The sequence below is a fragment of the Monodon monoceros genome, unplaced genomic scaffold (assembly GCF_005190385.1).
Source record: "Monodon monoceros isolate NGI ecotype Baffin Bay Population unplaced genomic scaffold, NGI_Narwhal_1 Super_Scaffold_20, whole genome shotgun sequence".
In the NCBI taxonomy this organism is placed as follows: Eukaryota; Metazoa; Chordata; class Mammalia; order Artiodactyla; family Monodontidae; genus Monodon; species Monodon monoceros.
In genome coordinates this window covers 48,820,513-48,846,105 of record NW_021703777.1, presented here as the reverse complement: position 1 = coordinate 48,846,105, position 25,593 = coordinate 48,820,513, and the positions used below count along the sequence as shown (strand labels likewise).

Below are 25,593 nucleotides of genomic sequence, written 5' to 3'. Positions count from 1 at the left end.
TCTAATAAATTAAGGAAATAGTACATATCATAAGATGGTATATGGCAAAGTGTAAAAATGAACTTTTAAGGACTATGGAATTTCAGGGAAGAAAGAAAAAATCACTTTCATTGAAAAATGACCCTTGAGCTGGATAATGAACACTAAATAGAGGTGACAAGAAGATACTCAAGAAACAGAAAAGAGTATAAGTTGACAGAAATAATAACAAACAAGGGATGCAATAAGGTAGTCTATCTAACTACATTAGATGTCTCTCCCCAGTCTATATCTAACCAGGCACAAAAATCTCTTTTTTTGCTTCTTACAAAGATGAACACGTGACATTACTTTTGAAGCACACTGTGTGGGAATATTTATAATTATTTCATGGTTAAAATTTTAAGATTTTTTTTTGTATATTAATTAAAAACTAAGTAATGCATATAACAGAGAACGCTGATCTCTGCCCCGTCCCTGAATACTCTGCTCAGAGATTGAGTGGGGCTCAGGGATGGCATAAGGCATTCTGTTCTGCATGTTACTTAAAAATTTTTTAAGTTAAAAAACGTAATGACTATAATGATCACAAATAGCCTCACATGAAAGTGGCCCTATGAAAATGTTTTGCTCTGCTTCTTAAAATGCATTCAACTCCATCCACTCTTCCCTTTTCATGTTGGAGTAGACATATTGGATGCCTTCATCACCTGGATTACTCCAGTAACTGCCAAGCTGCCTCCGTCCTGTCACTCCTCTATTCTATACTCCATGTGGATGGAAGACACATTTTCTAAAATACATATCACAAAACTATATCGCTTCTGTGAGTACACTGGGGGGTTGTTGTTGTTGTTGTTTTAATTTGTAAAATAAGGTCTCTGTAATCTGGCATTAACTGACCTTTCCTGAAAGAAATATGAGAAAAGGATACAAACTATTGTTTTGGCAGTGGTAAGAAAGGACAGCGAAAGATGTGAGAGAGATTATGAGCCGACTGCCCATCATATAGGGCAGTACATCACCAACAGCATCTTAAGGTGGTCGAAATTTTCATGATGAAGTAATGGTATCTGGAGAAGTTGTCCAAAGTACCTAAGGTCAAAGTGCTCATCGGCAGCAGAGCTACTGTCTGAACCCAGGTTTGTCAGGCTCCAAAAGCCATACCAGAAAGATTTATGGATATTTGGTAAAGATGATACTGGACACCATAAAAAAGAGTATCTCTTTTGAAACCATGTAGGATAAAACTGAATAGAGGGGAAATGCACTACTAAATAATCAGAAAAGGAAAGATACCCAAATAACTGATCGGAGATAGGAAGGTTACAGTGAGTGTGACAGAAGCCAAGAGAACAGAAAACCTAAAGAAACAATATGCTACCAAATGTCATGAGAGGCCCAAGAGAATGAGCTCTAAGAAAAAAAAAATCTGTTGAAATGTTTAAGTGTCTTTCAGTATCTGGGGAAAACTATTTATGTAAAGTGCTGAGGTTGAGAGCCAAGCTGAGGTGGAGCTGGATAAGAGACTAAGTGATAAGAAGGGAGTTAAAGAAGATACATTCTTCACAGAAATTTGGCAACCATGGTGATGGAAAAAAGTATCTACGAAGGGGCAAAAGGGCCCAAATTCCAGCCAAGTATTTATGAAGACAGAGGAGACCTGTACTGTCCAACTGTACACTCTTTGCATCTCCCACTTAAAACCCATAAGCATCTTTATGGAAATTCATAAAGATGAAAAATGCCTTTAGAATGAGAAATGAAATGTGTGGCAGCTGCCATGGTGACTTAATAAGCAAGCTCTACATCATAAATCTGGAGCACCCCACAATCTCTTCTGTGCTGTGCGTCTCCTTCCTGATTCCCATTCAACAGCCACCCTCAGACACTCAGACTAGGTAAGGAAGTCCCCTCAGACCATCAACAGGGGACTGCCTCACATAGTCTGGGTCTGATAAACAGATATCTGAGGTGATAAGTGCTCTTTCTGGATTATCTTCCTTGGAATTTTCTCCTGTGAATTCCAGAGAAATTTTGACACTGTGAGTCTTATAGAGAATTTCATTTTTGACCTTCCTGACAAATGTCAGTTGAAAGCTCGTTTTGTTCAGTTTAAAAAGCACCTGGAAAACCTGCACTTTTTCATCAAATTAAGAGTGTGGAAAAACATTTTTAATAATTTTCCTTGGGCAAGGTACTTAACATTTCTGAGTATCAGAATCAATCACTTATTCATTCAATCAATATTTATTGAAGATCTGCTCTGTGCTGGTCCTTGTGCTAGACCTTGAATAAGCAATGTTGAAGAAACAAGAAAATTTGGGGTAATCCCACCTATTCTATGTCACATAATTCTTGGGAGAATCAAATGAAATAAGGCACATGAAAGAATTTTGAAAACCATCAAGAAGATATATACCATGGTGCAAATCCTTGGCTTGGCTCTTTCCATTTAAATTAATTTAAAATTAAATAAAACAAAAAATTCAGTTCTTTAGTTGCACTAGTCACATCTCAATTGCTACATATGCCTAGTGGTTACTGGATATTGGATAGCACTGCGGTAGAACATTTCCATCATCCAGAAAACTCTATAGGAGAGCAATTTCCTAGAAGCTGAAAGTAAAACACAAGAGTGAGAACTTGCATGACACCAAAGGGAGAAAAACAAAAGTGATGCTGTGATGAAAGCATATAACAAACCACACGTTCAAAGAAAGATAGCTGGTGGTTCTTATAAGATTATAAAAGTACCACAAAGGGAAAGTGTAGTTATGATAAAAGAGTAGTAAGAGGTAACTTTCATTGAGTGTTTAGTACATGCCAGGAACTAAAATCAAGTGCTTTACAGATAAATCCAAAGACAACCCTTTGAAGTAAGTACTATTATTTTCGCTGCTTTGTTGACGGATGAGGAAACGGAGTCTCTGATAGGTTAAGTAACTTGATATAGGTCACAAAGGTACTCAATGGTAAGCCTCTGGGCTAAAACTATACTAAAGAAAAGAAAGAAATCTACCAAGGGGGGAAAGCGGGGTGGTGGGGGGCGGGTGGGATGAACTGGGAGATTGGCATTGACATGTATACACTAATATGTATAAAATAGATAACTAATAAGAACCTACTGTATAAAATAAATAAATAAAATTCAAAAAGAAAAAAAAAATTTACCACATCAATAGCAGCTAAGACATTGACTCAATCAGCTTAAATTAGTCATTATGTAAAAAACAAACAAAAATCCCTTGAGGTAACATGATTTATATTTGTGCCTTTTCTACTTTTAGTTATTAATAGTTATTAATAATAATATCATCATCATAGTATCACCACTATGTCTCTACCTGAATTTTTGTCTTGCTTCCTTAGGAATGTCTTCCTTTCTTCCCAGTCGTTGCATCCAGGCATCCTTCACTATCTACCTGAAGTCCCTCAAACACTCCAGCCTTCAATGATATTTCTAAAGTCGCATAATATGCTTTCTAGATCAGTCATTATAAGGCTAATTGTGTAATGGTTTAATTTAGTTGTTATGTTTCTTTATCAATCTTTATGGAAGTACACTATACTCTATGGGAGAGCACATGTTAAGTACCCAATAAACAAATAAAAATAATATATTTATATCAATAATACACTAGATGTTTGCCTAAAACTCATCACTGATAATTACACATTATGTCTTCATACTTTGTGAAGGCATAAGCTGTAGACACATTCCATCTCTGATAAATGTTTTAGTTTTCTTATGAACTAGCTGAAAAATGTGAGCTTTTTTTCCTTCTCTGTGAGATAGGAAATAGTAAAGATTGTTTAAAACATACATGTTAGATAGTCTTGTAACAACAACAAAAAAAGTCACTGCTTAGATTTTTGGATTTCTTTAGTGTTCTAAAGACCCAGTTTGAAGATCTAATTTTAAAACTGGCTCAAGAGATCATATTCAAATGCTTGAGTCTGTTTTTACAGGATATCCTTGGCTAACTTTACTCTAAGAAATTTAACACAGTTGGACTGTATTCCTTTGGCTTTGAAATACCTTTCACAGGAATGGCCATTAAGGTGGGGTTAGAGTATGTATGCAAAGGGGGTGGAACAGAGAATGTGTGTGATCCTATCTTAATGCAATATGTCCTTATATCAATCAAAATATGTTTTCTGAAAGAATCACTTATATTTTGTCTCCATACCTAGAAATATAAGGGGTATTCTCAATAGATTAAACACTGAGCATCTAGTTTCCCATTCCCATTAGTTTTTCTAATGTCTATTGCATTTAAGTTGTTCTTTTTAAGCTTTAGTTACTGGAGCTGGGGACCTAAGGTAAGGGACTGCCTTCATGACTGGTCTTATTAATTTTTCCTTTGTTATTGCCAAGAATTGAAGAAGACTAAAACAGATGACCTCCCTATTTGTACTGAAGGAGGATTGGACATGGTACCTCTATCACTTTCAATACCATTATTCTATCTCTGGACACAAAGTTAGAAAAATCTGCAAAAGTAAGTAAATGGGCTCCTGAGGACTGTATTAGTACTGCTATTCTCTGATTTGCATAAAAATCACTGCTTGTTTTAATCATATCATAAAAAAAATCAGGATTCTATATTCACAAAGAGAATAAATTTGATTTCTTCTTTTAATCACAAGTAAAGTCCTGTAAAATCTGGGATAAAATTCCACATTTGCAGATATTAATTGGAAAAAGAAAATAACAGTCAAGTAGGATTAAAACTCCAAATTTAGATATACAGACATTGGAAAACTAAAAATTCCCAGGTTCTTCTAGTGACTTGGGATGTCAAAACCATATCTGTTGATTTGTTTTAGATTACAAATCATGAGGTAAGGTATACTTAAGTTATAAAGATAAAATTTATTTTTTCTGACATTAATTCCATTTTAACCCTGTTTTTTTGCTATTTTGCACTTGACATCGTATCATTCGTCACCCCAAATTACATGTATACAATAAGAGGGGATATGATTCTAACAAGAGCCCTTTCAACAACCCCTTGATATATATGGTTTCTGCAACTACAACAATATGGAACTACAACAATGTGAATCCCAGAAATAGGTTGATTTGTGAAAATGGGGATGATATTTGGAAAATATAATTATCTTCTCAGCCTTTGTGCATAAATGACTTGCTAATTATCCCCAAACTCTAGGTGGGAGGTTGGGAAGGGAAAGGAAAGAGGCTGTTGGACACTAGGATTGTTGCATCAAGAATATAAAGAGACTCAATATTCAACTTCTGGAGTTCAAATAAGATTTTTCAAAATAACAGAGATCTGTAGGCTAAAAGGGAAAGGATTTTCTAGATCCTCATAGTTGTCACATAACATATCAATGCTAGGCCTGGAGGCCAGAATACAGAGGTTTTTTATTTGTTTGTTCTTTATTTGTGTTTTCCTCCTATGAGAAAAAGTCCTGACCATTGTCAGTCTTAATCATGAGGCTGGAGTAGTGAGGAAAAAGCGTTTAATTAGAGGAAGAAAAAGGCAGCCTTGGCCCTTTTGATCTTGGACTGCTTTTGGGATGAGGAGACAGTGATCCGCATTTCTTCCCAGTTCCCCTTCGAGGCAAAGTCTCAAGAGAAGGGACAGGGTGCTAAAACATACAGATCTCTGAGGACCTCCAAGGGCCAAAGCCTGTCTTCCTGCTCTATTCTGGGGACTCTGGAAGGAGGACACTGCATTTGCTAGCACATCGATCCAGCTGCAGCCAAGGAAGCCATGAGTCCCCTTGGTTCAGGTGCTGTAAGAACAGCAGTATCTGACCTTCCTGGGGAGCCTGTCTAAGAGGGTTGCTGAACCAGCATCAGTGAGGTACCACAACAGAAGCTGCAGGCAGATCACGTGGGCTGGGGAAATAGGAGCCCTAGCCAGAACTCAGGGTGGTCTGCTGCACCCATGAGAGCAGACTGGAGTCAAGCTGAGAAGGGCCAGCAGTGAACACCAGTGGAGCTAGCAGCAGCCAGGCCGACAAGGACTATCACCCCAGTGAGGCCCACTCAGCCGGCCAAAGAAGCCCACAAACTGGCTAACATATAAAACTTCTGTACTAAATCAAAATGTGATGCATTTCACATTTAGGATATCTGGGCTCTTTTTTACTTCTGTTTTTTTTTTTTTTCTCCTCTGTGAATATTTGTAAAGAATTAATATGTGCTACAAAGTCACCATTTCTATTAATAAAAGGAAGGTCCAGTTTCATAATTCCTACTACTGAAAGTAAATTCTTGGCTTCCCATTTCCTTAATTTGTATTCAGGATACAAAACTTGAATAATTCAGACTATTTGAGTTGCTTTATCAAAGTTGTCATAAGGTCACAAAAGGAAGAAACAGAGACGAGTGACATGCTTGTGGATACTGTGAGTTGAAGTCTGAGTCTCATTATAACTGGGGCCATATAACTAGGAAAGATGAAAAGTCCAAAAAGGTTGGGATTTTACTTAAGGATAAAAATCTGGGTGGTTAATGTAATAGTGATTTTGTCCAACATCAAAGCTTATAGATCTCAACTCTATAAAAATAATCTTAATGTATACCATAAATGTTCATTAATAATTTGTAGAAGTCTGAGATAACAGGATGTTAGAATATGTCTTCCATAAATTTAAGAGGAAGAGAACTAGTGAGCGATAGTGTCTTTAAAATGCCCAGTGGAACTCAGATGATAGCAACCCTATAACAACTACATATGCTTCTGCTGACTTTTCAAATGTTGGCTCATCACAGATGAGAGAGGGATGTTGAAGAGACAAAAACAACATATCTAACCTGATTAAATTAATTGTATCTCTTTTAAACATAAATAGGGAGGTGCATCTACTACACCTAGCAGTGATTTCCTTAGGACTTCCCACTAGACTTTGAAAGCCAAGCCCAGCATTAGAGAATGAGGAAGGACAACGTTTATTTGCATCAAATTGCTATACTGACCTTATCTACAAATGTCATCCAAAACTGGGAATGTAGAAACTTAAAAGCTGTTCTAATATTTTAATTTCTTGTTACTAAAAGGCTGTTCAGTGACATTTTATTCGTACGGAGCACAGGACATAAAAAGAATCTGCTTTTTCACTCATTTGTCTCACCAAAAGGGGCTTAGACATTGCTCTTATCCCCTTAGTACGTGGGGTAAGTTCTGATAAAATGGAAAATGTGAAAACAAAACCTGCCAATGTGCTGAAACAGAGGACTGAATTTAGAACGCAAAACGTTTTAGTACCACACAGACTTCATTCTTAACATTTAAAGAGCACACAGAAATCTATAAAGCACACTCAAGAGAAATAAGCCTTGAACTTTGGCTTATACTCAGGTATTGCCTAAAAAAACTGTCCTTTGGACAAGAATATACACAAAATCTTAGGATGCTTGGTATTACTAATCAGAGCTCCGAAATAATGAACAAAGATCTCAGCACAGAATCAAAGAACAAGTTAATGTGGAACGGCATATAAGTGGTTAAAATAGTTGTGAATGATGAGCAGAAAACAAAAAAATGGAAAAACAATTTGAATCAATGCCTCTTGTCCAAGATTTTTTTCCAGATATTTAGTAAGGTACTGTAAAGTGATCTAAGAATATGCTGTATATAACTACATATCTGCAGTAAACCTTATAGTATATATATATTATATATTAAACTTAGGGTAATGGCTCCAATCATTCCTAAAATAAATCTTTCCATCATATACAAAGTCCCAAGTTCAAGAACTTCCATTAAGGATTTTTAAATTTACATATTCAGACCAGATGAATCACAGCTGAAAACTGGAATAAAATTTCTGGTGTCTAGAGAGAACAAAACCAAGTATTCAGCTCCCCTTGCAGAATCATGCATTAAAGGAGCATTTATTTTGGTCTGAGTGTAGCCCTCACATTTTAATTCATAGTCCCCATAATCTAATCTCAAACAATTTTCAAATGAAAATATTATTTCTGTGCTACACTTATTTTTTCCCATTGTCCCATTTCTCTACGTCATCTACCTGAAAGATTCCCCACATCGAGACAGGGATAAAAAGATCCTATAAAGAAAGAGAGGATTGAGAATAACACACCTGAATACTCTGCAGGGATGCAAGGGCCCCTGCACACATAAACAAAAATTGTTTGCAGAATACCAAATGAAGATGATCGGAAGCAAATAGCATTGATCCTCATAAATAAATTTTATATTTGAAGTTAATGACTCATGATTTAGCAGGAAAAAGAAAACAATGACAATGATGAAGCAAAAGATTACTTAACCTCCAGAAATATTCTTACACAAATAATCCTTACACAAATGCCTCCTACCCATTTAATAACGTGAAAGTTTATAAATTGTACATGTAAAGAAAATAAGCACAGGCTTTAAAATGGGTTTAAACAGGAATACTTGGCATGTGCAGAGTCAAAACATACTTAATATTTTACTAAAAATAGGGTCTATCCCTCATAAGCAAATGCAGTTGAAATGAATGAAACCAAACATTAAAAGTATATTTTGAGGGCTTCCCTGGTGGCTCAGTGGTTAAGAATCCGCCTGCCAGTTTAGGGAACGCGGGTTCGAGCCCTGGTCTGGGAAGATCCCACAAGCCACGGAGCAACTAAGCCCGTGCACCAAAACTACCAAGCCTGCGCTCTGGAGCCCGTGAGCCACAACTACTGAGCCCATGTGCTACAACTACTGAAGTCCACGCGCCTAGAGCCCGTGCTCCACAACAAGAGAAGCCACTGCAATGAGAAACCCGTGTACCCCAAGGAAGAGTAGCCCCTGCTCGCCACAACTAGAGAAAGCCCGCGCGCAACAATCCAATGCAGCCAACAACAAAAAAGCATATTTTGATAATAGGATATATTTTATATTCAGAAAGAGCAAATGCATTTTAAATACTAACAAAGGTTTTTCTTGGTATGAACTGCTCTTTCATAACTCAATAATTGATATAGTTACTTCTGAGAGGCAATCATTTAATTAAAAAATCAATATTTGGTCTAAGTTACCTGAATTAGCTTCATACCCTAAGATAAATTAACTGCTTTCAATTTCACTCCAATCACACAGACACTATATCTGAAACCTTACAATTCTCTTTCTCCATTAATGCCACATCAATAACTAAATAGTAATCCAGCAACTCTGAATTCTCAATACCATTTGTGTATTTCCATATTCACTACCTTATTAGAAAAAATACGGAGTTACATTTTGTAACACTTTAATCCTGGTCTGTATAAATGCTCCTTTCATTGTACCTATTCATGAAGAAATAGAATAGGCCCAGGAAGACATGTTAGTAAGGGGAATATTATCTTTCATGTTTCACATCTGAAAGCTCCTTTAATCTTCACTCTGCTTCCTGATTACTTTATATAATAATTCAACTGCCTTCTTCTGTCAATAATTATTATAAATACCTAGATGATAAAACATACAAAACCAACCTGAAAAGGAATTCCATAAATACGATTAGTATTTCCGCGTGAATCCAATGGGAGTAGCCTTGACAAATAGCTGAAATTTAGATTATATTATAAACTAATCTGTGCTTCTGTGAAAAATTTATCATTTAACATCTATCTAAAAGAATGTTTGCTATTGACAGACCTTAATGATTTAGTAGTATTATGTGTCTTGCTTCATTTAATAAGAAAACATCTGCTAAAATTAATTTTTCACATTTGATTTTTTTTTTTCTTTTGGTGGGTTACAATGTCCACTAATGTTTCTCTTTGATTAGGGTATAAGTCATGAGAACTTCCAAATACCAAGGACTATAGCACCTACTCATGTGACTACAGATCAAGGAAGGGCTCTGTGCCTAGGAAGTTCCTAGCGTCACTAAAATAAGGAATAGTCTTCCCATTATTCTAGTTCTTGTTTCATAGTTTCATTCCCTGGCAACCAGGAGCAACTCCCAAATCATTTCTGACTTGTACATGTTTCCCACCTGGGACAAAGACACTCCTTCACAGCGCCATGACAACCACACCAGCAACACAAGCACTTGGGTTCATGCAGGAAAATGAAAATCCTGAAAGGAAGCCAGGAGATAAAGGCTTACTATTCCTTGTTTCCCACTGGTAGGAAGTAATTACAAAAATTACTTTAACACAAAGCTTCTGGTGAATGAATAGTTTGTAATTTGAGGGGAGAAGCCTAAGGGCCCAGGGATTAAGAAAAAAATATGAAAAGCTGAATGATGTCATACAAGTACAGTCCCCCTCCCACCCCCAGAAAATAGACTGCCTAAAGCAAACTTCTTATTGATGACAATGGAGACATTCTTAAGAGATGATCAGAAGTACATTTTGTTTTTTATCTGAGTTTAGACCAATGACTGATTTAAACAGTGGAGGTGAACTTTATGACCCTTTGATAGTTTATTAGCCATGTCGTTACCAAATAAAATTTCAAATCAGTAAAATATAAAATAATTTTGTACAAACTAAACATGCCAAGAATGAATGTGATCTCCATACTCCCAAAGCAGAAATCAGAAAAAGAAGTAAATTCAACTCTCCCCTAAGATGAAGTAGACAAATTTCTTTATCATAAGCATGCCAAGTTTATATTTGTTGTAAATGAAAAGGATGGTATTCTTTGCCAGAACCTGGCTGCGCTATGTGTTGTGAATACCTGCCAGTTCTGCACTGGAAGAGATTATTTATATTGCCAAATGTAAAATTGCTTTAGGTGTTATTCTTAAAAGAGTAATTCTACAGCAGAGTGCCCTATTTATGATTTTACAAGTTCAATATATTTTAAAACACTATTCATATTTTTCCTCATTTGAAAAACAATATAAATTCCTTAAGGGTCAAGGAAAGAAAATCTGTGCCATATTTGGGAATGGTTGAGGGATTTTGTTTTTGTTGTTGTTGAATTGTACCATATAATATATCGTCTCAACAGATTCAAAGCTTTGAATTTTATTGGAAAATTAGATAAATATTCTTAAAGATAAGGAATCAAAATACAGGTTTGCATTTAGTCAAGTGGAATAACTTAGGGCTCTTGAGTATGGTAGAAGCATAATTTTTGTCTTATTTTTATTTTGTTGTTTTTTTAAGGACATAATGTCTTCTCTCCTATAGTGATAGGTAGCAAACATCTTTCATGGGCTCCCAAACGTGTGCAGTGTTCATTTTCTGATTCTCACTGATACAGATTTTGGAATGAGAGAGGTGAAGGCAAGCAGAGACATTCTAAGCCTCCATGAGCCAATATCTGCCACCTGACTCCCAAGATAACCTCTACCCATTCCTACTACAACAGGCATATAAAGACACTCATGCAATGACTCTGGGACATGGTTATGAAAATACACTATGAGTTTTTTTAGTTCACTTACTATCCCAATGGATCCTTGAACGTAATATATCCAAAAGTATAGCCACTTGTCATCCTTCATCAAGCCTATTTCTACTTCTCATTTGAAACACCTGAGTTCTGGAAAGAGAATTCTCTAGTCTTCCAGATTAGGATTGTGAGTCATCCTTGATCTCTCTCTCTCTCTACCCCCATCTACTCTATCGAATAACCCCATCAGTTTTACTTCAATCTCAACCCAGTTTGGCTCCTTCTCTCCTTCTCACTACTACTCACCTAGTTCAGGTAATAATTTGTTTTAATTTAGAACACTTGCAACAAATTACAGACCTCAAATGCATGGCAGTTCTGAGTTGATAAAATGACAAAGCAAGAAATGTGGCCAGGCAATCAGTGTGACAACTAGCAAAACACTGGGTTGGCCAAAAAGTTCATTTGGGTTTTTCCATGATATTACAACAGCAGAGTATTTACTTACAGGGACCCTACCGATAGAAGTGCCTTGCTTATGATTAAAACTCCTCCTGACTTGCTGTTAGAGAAATTTATGAAGCCCATGGCCCTCAAATACATCTCTTTCTAACAGTCTTACGTATTTTATTCCTCTTCTTATAACTCATTGAAGAGAGACCTCATGTCTCCTAAAATAACATCCTATACTGATCCAGAAAAGCACTATTTTATATGGTTCTACAGTTGTCATTTATAAATCAATATACCTTTCTAATCCTGGAATCTGTTTAATTTTACATTTTAGAATGATGGAAAACATTATAAAAATATATCCTTAATTTTCACTTGGAAAGTATTTAGGCCATGAAAAAGCTTGGCTCTCAGTTCTATAACCAAGAAGTTAAAAGAAGAATTTAAACTTTATAGTATGGTACTTCGAGTTCTAAATTTGAATCTCTATTTAAGGTAGGAGGATATTTACACTTTTAAAATACATAGTTACATTTTAAGACTCTCAAAAGGAGGTAAATTGATATCACCAGCAACTCAGTTCAATCAGAACTGTATAAATAAGCAAATAAAAATTGTTAAGCTCATACTAAGGTTTATCACAGAATATTCTAAGAGAACTGAATGGTTTTATTTTGGTTCCACTTTTAAGATAACTGAGAGTTAACAAAGGAACCCCTTTTGCTTTGACCCGTGACTGTTGAAAACCTTTCCAATATATATTACTCTAGGTTGTGACCTACCTCTACCATAAGGTAATCTTCTATTTGCAACTGAAAAACTCAGTCTTCAGAGTCTGCATTCTTAAAATTTCCTCATATAATCTGAGTATATTGATACTGATGCTACTGGAATTTATATTTTTAATAATTTCCTAAAATAATGTCCCCAAATATCTTAATTACATCCAATTCTTTTAAACGTACATACCTTGACTCCTAACTTATTTCTCCTAATCTAGCATCTAAAGATGCAATAGGTATTAAACATAATATTTCTTGCAATTTTCTGATTTCAAGAAAAAAATTAATCTTTCCTCCTCTATAAATATCAGACTATTGGAAAGTACCAAGGGCTGATATTTATAGATACAGTTATCTTCAGGGACTGAAATGGAGCAATAGGGTACAGTTTGGTGAAACTGTAGTGTGACAGATGGAGCAAACAGGATGAGAGTCATAGACACTAATCTGGTTTCCAGTCCTCCAAGACCATTCCATACATGTGGGCTATGGTTTTCTAAAATATGTTTTGACCGTTGCCTCAAGACATATTAGATATTGTTAATATATAACAACCAAGACTACAGAAAAAGTACTGTATCCTACTATCTATCTTTTGACATACCCAGTCTTCTGATTTAGAATAACATTTTTAAAATATGAAAATACTTATAAATGAGAATTAAAGGTAATGTATTCACAACACGAGGACAAGCAATGTCTAACTATTCAACTTTAACAAAACTCAACATGTAAATCTTTTGCAGAAGATAATTAATATCAATAACTAATAACAACAGGTAACATTGATTAGGCAACTATTATTGCTGAGGGCTACATTCAGCAATCTGCATATATTAGTTCTAATACTTATTACAATTGCGCAATATATTTTTATTTATTTTTTGCACGATACATTTTTGTTTTCTATTCACAGATAAACGGAGGCTTAAAAACGTTAAGTACTAATCTAACAACTTGATATTGTAGAGCTATTGCTCACACATGTCTATCTAACTGCAAAGTGTATCCTCTTTCTATTACACCACAGTGACCCTCTGGGATAGGCACACATTTCACAGTACTGCATCTATTAATACACACCTGTTGTTTCAAACCAGAAATTTCTCAAAACACTGTCAGACCATGGTAATTTTAAATGTACTTTAAATTGTACTATTCCAATTAATACAACATATTAAGGGAAGCTGGTGGCTTCCCTTAAATCAGACTAATAACCAGGTAACAACTCTCAAAAGACATCATTAATCTAGAAGACAGATGGCTGCTAAATTAAGAAGATTATCTGTATCCCTGACATTTCCCTAGGGGAAATTTCCATTGCCTTCCATTCAGAAAGTTGGCCTGGCAAAAGACAATACAGTTGACCCTTGAACAACAGGGGTTTGAACTGCCTTGGTCCACTTATACGTGGTTTTTTTCTAAAGTAAATACTACAGTACTACATGATCCGCTGATTCTCGGTTAGTTGAAGCCAGCATTGGTTGACTCTGTAGAGGTAGAAACTCTGATGCTGAGGACCCGCATATACGGCGGGCAGACTATAAATAATACACGGACTTTCCAGTGCAAGGAGGACTGACACTCCAACCCCAAAGTTGGTCGAGGGTCAACTGTACAGACTTTTTGAGATCTGGTTAAAAAAAACATGGATTCCCATAGTTCCTTTCTTCTCCATAAAGGGAACTTCTATACCCAACTTATAAAACATCTCTTTAATACAAAGTTACTTTCAGATCTCATTAAAACCAAAATAGAAAACCTTCATGTGCCATAATTCACTTGACTTTGGTGGTTCAGCCTACCCTAAAATAAAATTCGACAGAATCATTCAACTCATTGTCTCTTCCATATTGTAAAAAGTTTTGCAAAATAGACAAAGTCAGATAGCATTCTTATTTTCAAATGTTATCTATCAGCTGGACTTAAAACAAAATATAATTCTTTGCCATGTCAATATATCTCATTTCAAAAGTTTTAAAGTAATATTAATAATGCATAATTTAGATACTTCTGGAAGACACAAATATTTTCAAATTTTAACACAAGCTAGAGAAAAGATCATTTTAATGTGAAAATTTAAAAGAAGTCATAAATAACATATTGGGGGATACAATAATGCCCTGAAATAAAATAATACCTGTAACATATATTCCTCTTATGCATTTAAAAACAGGCAAGCCATATTTCATGATTTATAAACATAAACTTATTTTGCTACCTCCACATTTTATATAAGAGCACATGACAGTCACATTCTCTTAATTGATGGGAGAGCTGTTTTCAATATATGTTAGAATCACAGTTAATTATTATCAAAGATGCCTACCTCTGTAGTGGAAGTCTTGGGACATATCTATGGGAGCCCGTTCTACTGCTGATCTCTTGTAGACAACATGAATCCTTCCCTTTTCTTCCTCCATCTGCTTGCCTCTTTCCAAGGGTTCAATGAAATACTCATCATTATCACCTTTTATCATTCCAGCCTAGAGAAAACATAAAATGTGTTAACGTTAAAGGAAATATCTATCGTCTTTAGCTCACAAGTAGGTTTTTAAATGGCAAGAATATAATTTTTGAAAACTAATGGGTTTTCTTTCCACTTTTGGTTATAAATGTAAAATGGTTAAGCTACGATAAATATCAGTTATTCATATAAGACAGAAATTCATCTATGGTATGAATAAAAAATTCATACAAGGTAGAATAAGAGCTTTATATAGGGTAAGAATAAGGAAATCATACAATCTATACATTTTATCAGACTAAAAGAAGTACATTTATATATTCTACTCAGTATCTTATCTCTAAAACAATCTTATGGGCACATAAATTCAAGAAACATCTCTGATTTCCCATAATAACCCATTGTGGAGCTTCTGTCCATGCATGTCAAGTATTTACATTTTCTGTAACTCATTTACATCCTCCTGCCATATCACTATGGTATAAGAGGAATGAGTTCCATGGGGCACTCACTACATCAAGTTATTTCTGTCCTTAGTTAGCCTAAGTTTCATTGGAAACCCCACATTTCTAATATGTATTAATTTGAAGAACTAGCTCATTTGTCCCATATTAATCTAATTTCATGATTTTACATAATTTTTTCCTCATCAAGTTTCATCCTTTTGCATGAAAAGGTTATCTTACATTCAGTTACTTCCTTCCACCTCTCTAGTGTTTCTTTCTGGCACAGTTTCATCTTTGGTTTATTTACAAAACATCAGGACTATACTATTCAATACTATAGCTGAAGAGAAATGATGGTTTTGTCTGAAATTTATTCTTCCTTAAGTATCGAGTCCATATTACAGTCAAATAGTTATAGTTCATAATCCTACTGTAAAGGTCATACACTAATATGTAGTATTAATTTGAACAGCAGTACATTTATTTGAAAACAAAGTTGAAGAAATAATGTGGTAGTGTAGAATTGTAATTATTTTGAAAATATTTATCAGATCTAAGTCATATTTTTCTTCTGAGGCCCTTATTCTATAATTTCAAATATGAGGTCACTGGCTCATATGGACTTTAGGCAAGGCTGGGGGGAATGGTTCCCACCCCTTCTACCCACTGGTCTAATGGCTCCACCCCTCCATGTCAAGCAGCACAGACATGAAAGGTAGGTAAACCTTGCTGAATAGCATTCGTTTTCAGCAAATATGCCTATGACTATGGCTTTTCTGTTGTAGTCAAGTCTGTCACCCCTTTCCAATTCTGTTTTCTCCCACTAGATATGCTCTATCCCCTCCTTTGCCTGTGTAAGCCTCATAGAGAATTCTTAGAAGCTATGGTGTCTCCACATGCCATTTCTACATCCACCTAGATGTTGTGCTCATACAAACAGCCTTTGAATTTACACCTTGTCTTACAAGGAAAGAGCACTACAGCTCTTTCACAGTGTTTAGCTTTTACCCTCTTGAACAAACTTCCAGCCTTCATTACAAAGAACATTGAGCTAGTGGGCATTCAGTAGTAATGCTGATCTTCCAGACACAACTCCAATATTTGGAGTTATTTTCTCATCTGATCAATTACTTTTCCCCTACTCTTGTACTGCAAAATGCAGTGTTTTCACAAGTGGCCTGACTAGATCTTTACCCTTCAGAGTTGTTTCTCCTGTCAATGGATTCATCTCCTCTACAATACAACTTCCAGCATCTTTCTCATGCTTTTTAATTGTCATTTAAATCTCTTTAGCATTAGTGTCATATTCTTAAATCTCATTTTACCAGTAATTTCAACATCACTTTTTTGCCTTGCTCAGGCATGGATGGGTTAATAATGTTCATAAAACAGATTCAAACTAGGCACAAACACAGTAAACATATAACAAGTTAACTGTACCACGCCTAAGGCTGAAATGTCCGGCCTCATTACTAGCACCATCTGTTGGTGGGAGGCAGCGTTAACTGGCTTTGTCATGGAAACGCAGGTCTGTTGATGCATACCTAAATTTACAGATTGAAGTTTATCAGTATTCATCTTCATTGCAGTCTTTTCTTTGCCCTAGTCCCGGTCAGTCACAGTGTTCTCTAAAGTCTCTTACATTCTTTTCCCATCTTTCTATTTCCACCGCCACATCCTTAGTTACAGACCTCATCATTGCTTATTTGGATTACAGAAATTGCCTCCTATTGTGAGACCTTCCATAGATCATAATGATTCTCCCAGATGAGTGCCTAACCCTGGGTGGAAACAGGGTCACTGAAGCAGCCAGCAACCTCTGAACAATGGGCAATGGTTACTGGGGACACTTGAAAGTCATGGGGAAAAGCAGTAAGGATTAACCCACATGCCATTAAAAATCATTTCTACATACCTTCCATTGCAAACACTCAAATCTCAGGCCCCATGATGTTACTTCTCCACTAGATCACAGGTAAAATTTAACACAGCTAACCCTCCCCCTTAGAAGGCAACTGAAAATCTAAACCAGGTTGGGGCAATATCAATGGAAAGGCAAAAGCTGGGTCATATGACCACCAATAATTCTATGGACAGGAACTCTGAGAGCCTACCCTTTTATTCATCAATTTAAGCAAAGTTTAATGAAAAAAAAAACCTTATCTAAAGCATTGTACTAGATACCATAGTAATATTAAAAATTCTCAAAGACATGGTTCATTTACCCTCCAGTTGAGGGCAATCTAGTCAAATAAATAAAACATATGCCTAAAGGTATTCAGTGAGGTATGTTATGAAAAGTCTAGAAAGTAAGTGAGATGGCAGTTGAGAGTTAAATCAAGTGAGATTGTTTTCCCACAGGCCTGCTGCACAAGCAAACTGTCAATAGGAGCTGTTGATTCTCCATCTGAAATTATCTAAAATCTATTTCAACTGAAATCTCCCTAGGGCCCATGGGAATTTCACTTCGGCCACTGCTGTTGTTCACACTGTCTCACATTTTCACATAGCATAGCAGCCAAAATTGCTTTTTCAAATTATCGTATTATTTTAGGCAAACTAGAATGTGGTGACAAATAGACTGAATATGTAATGGCTCAAAACATCAGGAGCTCCTTTCTTGCTCACATAAAAGCTCAGAACAGTTCTAGGTCAGCTGGGAGGGGGCTTTGCTCCACACAGCCATGCAGGGCTCGAGGCTGATGGTGGCTCAGCCATTTCAATACAAGCTGCCCAGTCAGAAAGGGAAACAGCAGGAGGAAGCACCCATGGGAGATTTTTATGAGCTGGCCCTGGTACTCACCACTACCACTTACTTCCACGGGTAGTATACAGTCACATGTCTGGCTCACAGCCAACTGCAAAGAGTGTCAGGAAATGGAATCTGGCTGTATGCCCAGGGAGAAAAGACAAACGTTTTTTGATGAGCAGATGGCAGTCTCAACCTCAAATAAGATCATGTCACTCCTTTGCTGGAAACACTTCAGTTGCTTCTCACTGCACCTAAAACCACACTCCTCACCATAGCTTTCAAGGCCTGCATCATCCAGCTCTGCCTATGAACCCCAAACACTGCCACTCTCCCATACTGACTCTGCCCCAGCATTTGGGGCCTTTGTTCAGTGTTGTTTTTCTTTTGATATTCCCAAGCTCTTTATAGCCTCAGGCTTTTGAAATGCTGTTGGTTCTACTTAGAAGGCTCCTCTCCTACCATTCCACACTTCCCTTAGCTGGCTAATTTTTATTCACCAGGTCTCAGCTTAAATGCTGCTTCCTTAAAAATGATTTTCTGACTTCCTCACCCCCATGTAGATTAAGTACCCCTATCTAAATGGGGATCCATCTTAGCCGTTCATTCTGACTCACGGCCCTTAACACAAATGCCAGGTTGTTTTACCTAAATGTTAACTTTATGATTCTCTGTCTCCCCTGTGGCAGTGTCAGCTCCTGGGGCGGACTTGTACCTCTTAATTCACCTTTGTCTCCTTCAGCACCAGCACAATGGCTGCACAAAATAGGTCTTCAATACATTTTCTGATGAAAAATGACATAAATGAATGGTAAAAGGGAGGGGATGAAGAATTTTTAGAGACTTATGGTGGTCTTCAAAAGGTGGAAGGATTGCCGTACTGGCGATGTGAGAGGAGGCATTAGAAGTGAGACAGCTCAAGCTTGAGCAAAGGCTGTGAAGTGCGAAAGCCCAAGATGTGCTTGAGGACAGTGGGTAACCCGTTCATTCAGAGCAGAGTCTGTGCAGGGCAGTTCTGGGAAACAAGGTTATGGAGGCCTTGTGTCACCTCGTGTCTGAATTTTAATTTGTAGAATGGAGAACAACAACTAAGGCTGATCAGATGGACTAAAACGAAGTGGTGTTTAAAGATTTATCTGATGATTAAGTTCCAGAAGGAAGAAAGAACTAGGAAAAAAGCAAGCACGGGGCTAAAATCAAAGTTCAGGTGGCAGAAGTGGCAATGTGAACAGAAAAGGGGAAAGAGAAAGGAAAAAGGAATGAATTCAAGAGTGATGGGTTTCCCTGGTGGCGCAGTGGTTGAGAGTCCGCCTGCCGATGCAGGGGACGCGGGTTTGTGCCCCGGTCTGGGAGGATCCCACGTGCCGCGGAACGGCTGGACCCGTGAGCCATGGCGGCTGAGCCTGCGCGTCCGGAGTCTGTGCTCCGCAACGAGAGAAGTCACAGCAGTGAGAGGCCTGCGTATGGCCCAAAAAAAAAAAAAAAAAAAGAGAGAGAGAGAACAGTAAAAAATAAATACTTGGTCGCCTGTTAAAATGTAAGCTCCTCTGCTCAAAACCTTCCAAGGGCTCCCCTTCCACGCAGATTACTAATCAAAGTTCTTAGGATGGCCACTCTCAACACCACCACCTCCCGGGCCTCATCTCTTTACCCTTGCCCTTGCTGGTTCCACTTTAGCCACAGTGGGCTCCTTGCTGATCCCTGACACCCCAGGCACGTGCCCTCGTTAAGACCTTTGCACTGGAAAGGCACTTTCCACTTGCACTTTCCTTTCTTGGAATCTTCTTCCCCCAGAATTCCACATGCCTAACTCTTTCACCTCCTTTAGTCCTTGACTAAGTGAAGCACACCCTGATCACCCACCTGCTTCCCCCACCCAGCACCCCAAGCCCTCTTACCCTGCTCATCTTTTCCATTACACTCACTGCTTCTAACGTACTAAATAACCTAATCATTTATCATGTTCATTGCTCATTCTCAATCTCCCACCACTACCCTGCTGGGCAGGAATTATTTTCAGTCTGTTCTGTTCACTCTGTATCCCAAGTGCCTAAAACAGTGCCTGGCACAAACTAGATGCTCAATAAATATTTGTGGAATGACAAAATGAGAAGAAAAGCAAGAGAAAAAGATGCAATCCAAGATGACTCCTAAATTTTGAAGTTGAGGGACTAGGAAATTAATGCTTTTGTTCACAGAAACAGAAAGCTACAAGGGAAAGCTAATTGGAAAGGCAGGAAGAAGATTAGCTTATTAAGCATGTTCACTTGGGGTAGGGGTGAAAATGCCCAGCATGCAGTGGAGAGACGCAGAATTGTTATTCAGAAAAACTGCCATAACCATAAATATATTGGAAATGGGATGCATATTCTCAGAAGCAATAGCTAAAACTGTTGGGGGAAAAGAACAAATAAGAGAAGTTCATAAAGAGATTTGAGGGAGGGCCAATAGCAAATCTTGGGAAATGATCACAGAACCTTAGAATATTACAGTATAGGAAATTCCTAAGATCTGAACTCGGAACCATGGCCTACCAGGCCCTACATGGCCTGACACTGCCTATTTTTCTGGCTTCTCCTAATGCTTTACACCTTGCTGTTTCTGCTCTAGTCACATGGTCCCCAGCCTCACTGGCACTATCCCCACCTACATAAATTAGCTTCCCCTCCCCTCTCTATCCTAGACTTTTTCTTTTCAAGGCATTACCTACATGATTGTCTGTTACCCTTTTGGAACGTAAACTTTACCAAGCACAGACTTTGTCAAATTCACTACTGTATCCCAGGGCCCAGAACAGTGCCTGGCTCAAAGCAGGTGCCTAATATTTGAGGGAGGGCGGGAGAGGAAATTAATGTAAGAAATGGCCAAATTGAAATAAAACATCTTAGAAGGAAACTGAAAAAGAATGGCAAGACATATGGGAGGGAAACAGAGTGTTATAGGCATCAAAATAGGAGAGAGTTTCATCAAAGTAAAAGTAACTGCAGTGAAGATGACACAAAGAATGAAGACTGTGAGAAGAAAACCAGACAAACAAAAGTGTCTAATTAGAGTACAGTGGGGGCTGAAGAGATATTACAGTGAATTATGGAAAGAGCAGGTGATAAAACCACACATCAATATATTTCAGATCCTAGACTATTCAGAGACATTATAGGTAGATTCTTCCACTGCTCTTCCCACCCCACCATATTGATTTTTCTCCCTCTGTAGCTACCCAAAATGGAGTGACTATTTAAAAAGTACTCTCCTGTTTATTTTACAATCTAAATGGCCATCAAAAGATAACTGGCTTAAAAGGATGGGCTGTTTGGGCTTCCCTGGTGGCGCAGTGGTTGAGAGTCCGCCTGCCGATGCAGGGGACACGGGTTCATGCCCCTGTCTGGGAGGATCCCACGTGCCGCGGAACGGCTGGGCCCGTGAGCCATGGCCGCTGAGCCTGCGCGCCCGGAGTCTGTGCTCCGCAACGGGAGAGGCCACAGTAGTGAGAGGCCCGCGTACCACCAAATAAATAAATAAATAAATAAGACAAATGAATCTATATACAAAACAGAAACTGACTCATAGACATAGAAAATAGACTTATGGTTACCAAAGGGGAGAAGGAGGAAATGAGGGGCAAATTAGAAGTATGGATACAAACAGAAACAAACTACTATATGAAAACAGATAAGCAACAAGGATTTACTGTATAGCATAGGGAATTATATTCAATATCTTGTAATAACCTATTATGAAATATAATTTAAAAATAAATATATAACTGAATCACTTTGCTGTACACCTGAGACTAACACAATATTGTAAATCAGCGATAATTCAATTAAAGGAAGAAAAAGGTACTTATGCTTTCAGACAAGACTGCCCCATGCAAAAAATCATCAGTACTAATAGTTAAGTAGTAAAGGCTCTTTTATCCACTAAGATATTCATTTAGGTAGTCATGCATTCAACAAACATTTTTGGAAGCTCAAAGACCGTGCATTGTCATACCCTAATATTAAATAACTCACACTCCTGCTCTCAGGTCCTCACAAGTTTATTTCACAAGATACAATGTACTGACTTAAAAGAACAAAACCCAATATGTGTAAAATAAAAAAATCTCAGACTATGACATTCTAAGCATTGGTATTAAATGCTGCCAGATATTTACAACTTTTAAATTATAACAGAAATATTTAGAAATATCACACGCGAGATTATATATGGTCATAAAGGATTTTGTTTAAACAGATGCAATCATTTCTTATCTAACTCTAATGGTATTTAATTGATGTATGGTACCAAGACAATATTTCATAAATTTCCCTTTATGACACAAAGTCCTCCACATTTACCATTCTGTGATATCCTGTAACAATATAGGAAATATTTATGGTATTTCTCAAACTATTTTCCAAAATTTAAAGCAGATTAATTTTTAAAATATTTACTCTGTTTAGTACAGCATTAAAAGCACATTATATTAAACATATTTTATTATATTTTAATTAAATCTTCACACAATCTCTTTGACATCAATTTATAGGGGATATTTATAAAACTGTGATCTGTGCTAAAAAGCCAGCTGCGTAATTTCCCTCTCATCTGGTCAACTCTTCTAGCTACATCATTCAGCTCAAACACTGCCAAGAATCAAGAATTAAGCCAAATAGCTTCTGAGCATGGAAACAGCTATCAAAAAAGGCCACCCTCCTTACTCAGTAGGAGAGGTCCTTTCAGCCATATTTGACATCCAGTTCTACTAAACCAGGTTAGATGGTTTCCTAATCCTCATCAGAATGCAAATGGGAAACAAGAGAATGGGTGTGGGGTCCAAGGAGTTTCAGATGAGATAATGTCTATGAACACCCTTTGTAAACCATAAAGCCCTACCACAAATGTGAAACTCTAGTCTTTATATGTTGACAATAATAAACAGCAGTCACTAAGAAAAGACTAAACTGTGTTCAATTTGGTTTAAAATGAAAATCAATATAAAAGACATTTAAAAATGTTTCAAAAGATTTACTAAGGTTTTTTGAAAATTCTGTGCCAGATATTCTAAAAACCTTATGCTATGGAAACATTCTATTTTTACTTGTGACACCTAAATGTTGTTTTACTGCAATGATTCTCAAATCTATTAAGGAAGGAAAGGAGAGCAAGGGAGCTTTTTTTTAGAATGCCAGGAAATATGTATCAAATAATGTGATACATAATTGAAGCTGAAGCTAACTGAATATCCATTATTTTGTATTAAATTAGTTACAATCTTATACTAGGTCATAACATAGAAAAGTAGTAATAAGTTTTAAATGTCTAGTTTCAGTTTTAATTAAACTAATTTAATTAAACTTAGTTTAGTTTTAAATGTCTAGAGGAACATTGAGAAAATTTTGTATTACGTTGTATATGTATGTGAGAGAGGATAAATGTAAATGTAATATTCAAGAAAGACTATCATATACTGTAGTGGTACAGCAACTCCATCTTAGCTCACTAAGGTTCATAAAAACACATTTTGAGGCTTCCGGGAAGATGGCGGAAGAGTAAGACGCGGAGATCACCTTCCTCCCCACAGATACACCAGAAATACATCTACACGTGGAACAACTACAGAACACCTACTGAATGCTGGCAGAAGACCTCAGACCTCCCAAAAGGCAAGAAACCCCCCACGTACCTGGGTAGGGCAAAAGAAAAAAGAATAAACAGAGACAAAAGGATAGGGACGGGACCTGCACCAGTGGGAGGGAGCTGTGAAGGAGGAAAGGTTTCCACACACTAGGAAGCCCCTTCGCCGGCGGAGACTGCGGGTGGTGGAGGGGGTAAGCTTCGGGGCCGCGGAGGAGAACACAGCAACAGGGGTGCAGAAGGCAAAGCGGAGAGATTCCCGCACAGAGGATCGGTGCCGACCGGCCCTCACCAGCCCGAGAGGCTTTTCTGCTCACCCGCCGGGGCGGGCGGGGCTGGGAGCTGAGACTCGGGCTTCGGTCAGAGCGCCGGGAGAGGACTGGGGTTGGTGGCGTAACACAGCCTGCAGGGGGTTCGTACGCCACCGCTAGCCGGAAGGGAGTCCGGGGAAAAGTCTGGACCTGCCGAAGAGGCAAGAGACTTTTTCTTCCCTCTTTGTTTCCTGGTGCGCGAGGAGAGGGAATTAAGAGCGCTGCTTAAAGGAGCTCCAGAGACGGGCGCGAGCCGCGGCTAAAAGCACGGACCCCAGAGACGGGCATGAGACGCTAAGGCTACTGCCGCCGCCACCAAGAAGCCTGTGTGCGAGCACAGGTCACGCTCCACACCCCTATTCCGGGGAGCCTGTGCAGCCCGCCACTGCCAGGGTCCCAGGATCCAGGGACAACTCCCCTGGAAGAACGCACGGCGCGCCTCAGGCTGATGCAATGTCACGCCGGCCTCTGCCGCCGCAAGCCCGCACTCCGTGCCCCTCCCTCACCCGGCCTGAGTGAGCCAGAGCCCCTGAATCAGCGGCTCCTTTAACCCTGTCCTGTCTGAGCGAAGAACAGATACCCTCAGGCGACCTACACGCAGAGGCAGGGCCAAATCCAAAGCTGAGCCCCTGGGAGCTGTGAAAACAAAGAAGAGAAAGGGAAATCCCTCCCAGCAGCCTGAGAAGCAGCGGATTAAAGCTCCACAATCAACTTGAGCCCTGCAGCTGTGGAATACATGAATAGACAACGAATCATCCCAAATTAAGGAGGTGGACTACCAGAGCAATATTTATGATTTTTTCCCCTTTTCCTCTTTTTGTGAGTGTGTATGCTTCTGTCTGAGATTTTGTCTGTATAGCTTTGCTTCCACCATTTGTCCTAGGGTTCTATCCATCTGTTTTTTTTTTAATAATTATTTTTTATTTTAATAACTTTATTATATTTTATCTTTATTTTATTTTACTTTATCTTCTTTCTTTTTCCTTCCTTCCCTCCTTCCTTCCTTCCTTCCTCCCTCCTTTCTTTCTTTCTACTTCTACTAATTCTTTCTTTCTACTTTTTCTCCCTTTTCTTCTGAGCCGTATGGATGGGTGCTGCAGCCAGCAGTCAGTGCTGTGCCTCTGAGGTGGGAGAGCCAACTTCAGGACACTGGTCCACAAGAGACCTCCCAGCTCCACGTAATATCAAACGGCGAAAATCTCCCAGAGATCTCCATCTCAACACCAGCACCCAGCTTCACTCAACGACCAGCAAGCTACAGTGCTGGACATCCTATGCCAAACAACTAGCAATACAGGAACACAACCCCACCCACTAGCAGAGAGGCTGCCTAAAATCATAATAAGTCCACAGACACCCCAAAACATACCACCAGAGGTGGACCTGCCCACCAGAAAGACAAGATCCAGCCTCATCCACCAGAACACAGGCACTAGTCCCCTCCACCAGGAAGCCTACACAACCCACTGAACCAACCT

At 38.1% G+C, this 25,593-nt stretch overlaps 1 protein-coding gene across 1 annotated transcript in view; it reads right to left on the bottom strand.

Annotated features, from left to right (window-relative positions):
- The window catches only part of ADAMTS3 (ADAM metallopeptidase with thrombospondin type 1 motif 3), a 289,216-nt gene that overhangs the window by 134,645 nt on the left and 128,978 nt on the right, over positions 1 to 25,593 (bottom strand). The window contains exon 4 of the mRNA XM_029235930.1: positions 14,853 to 15,009. Coding sequence (XP_029091763.1) covers positions 14,853 to 15,009 — 157 coding nt within the window. The remainder of the gene's footprint in view (positions 1 to 14,852; positions 15,010 to 25,593) is intronic.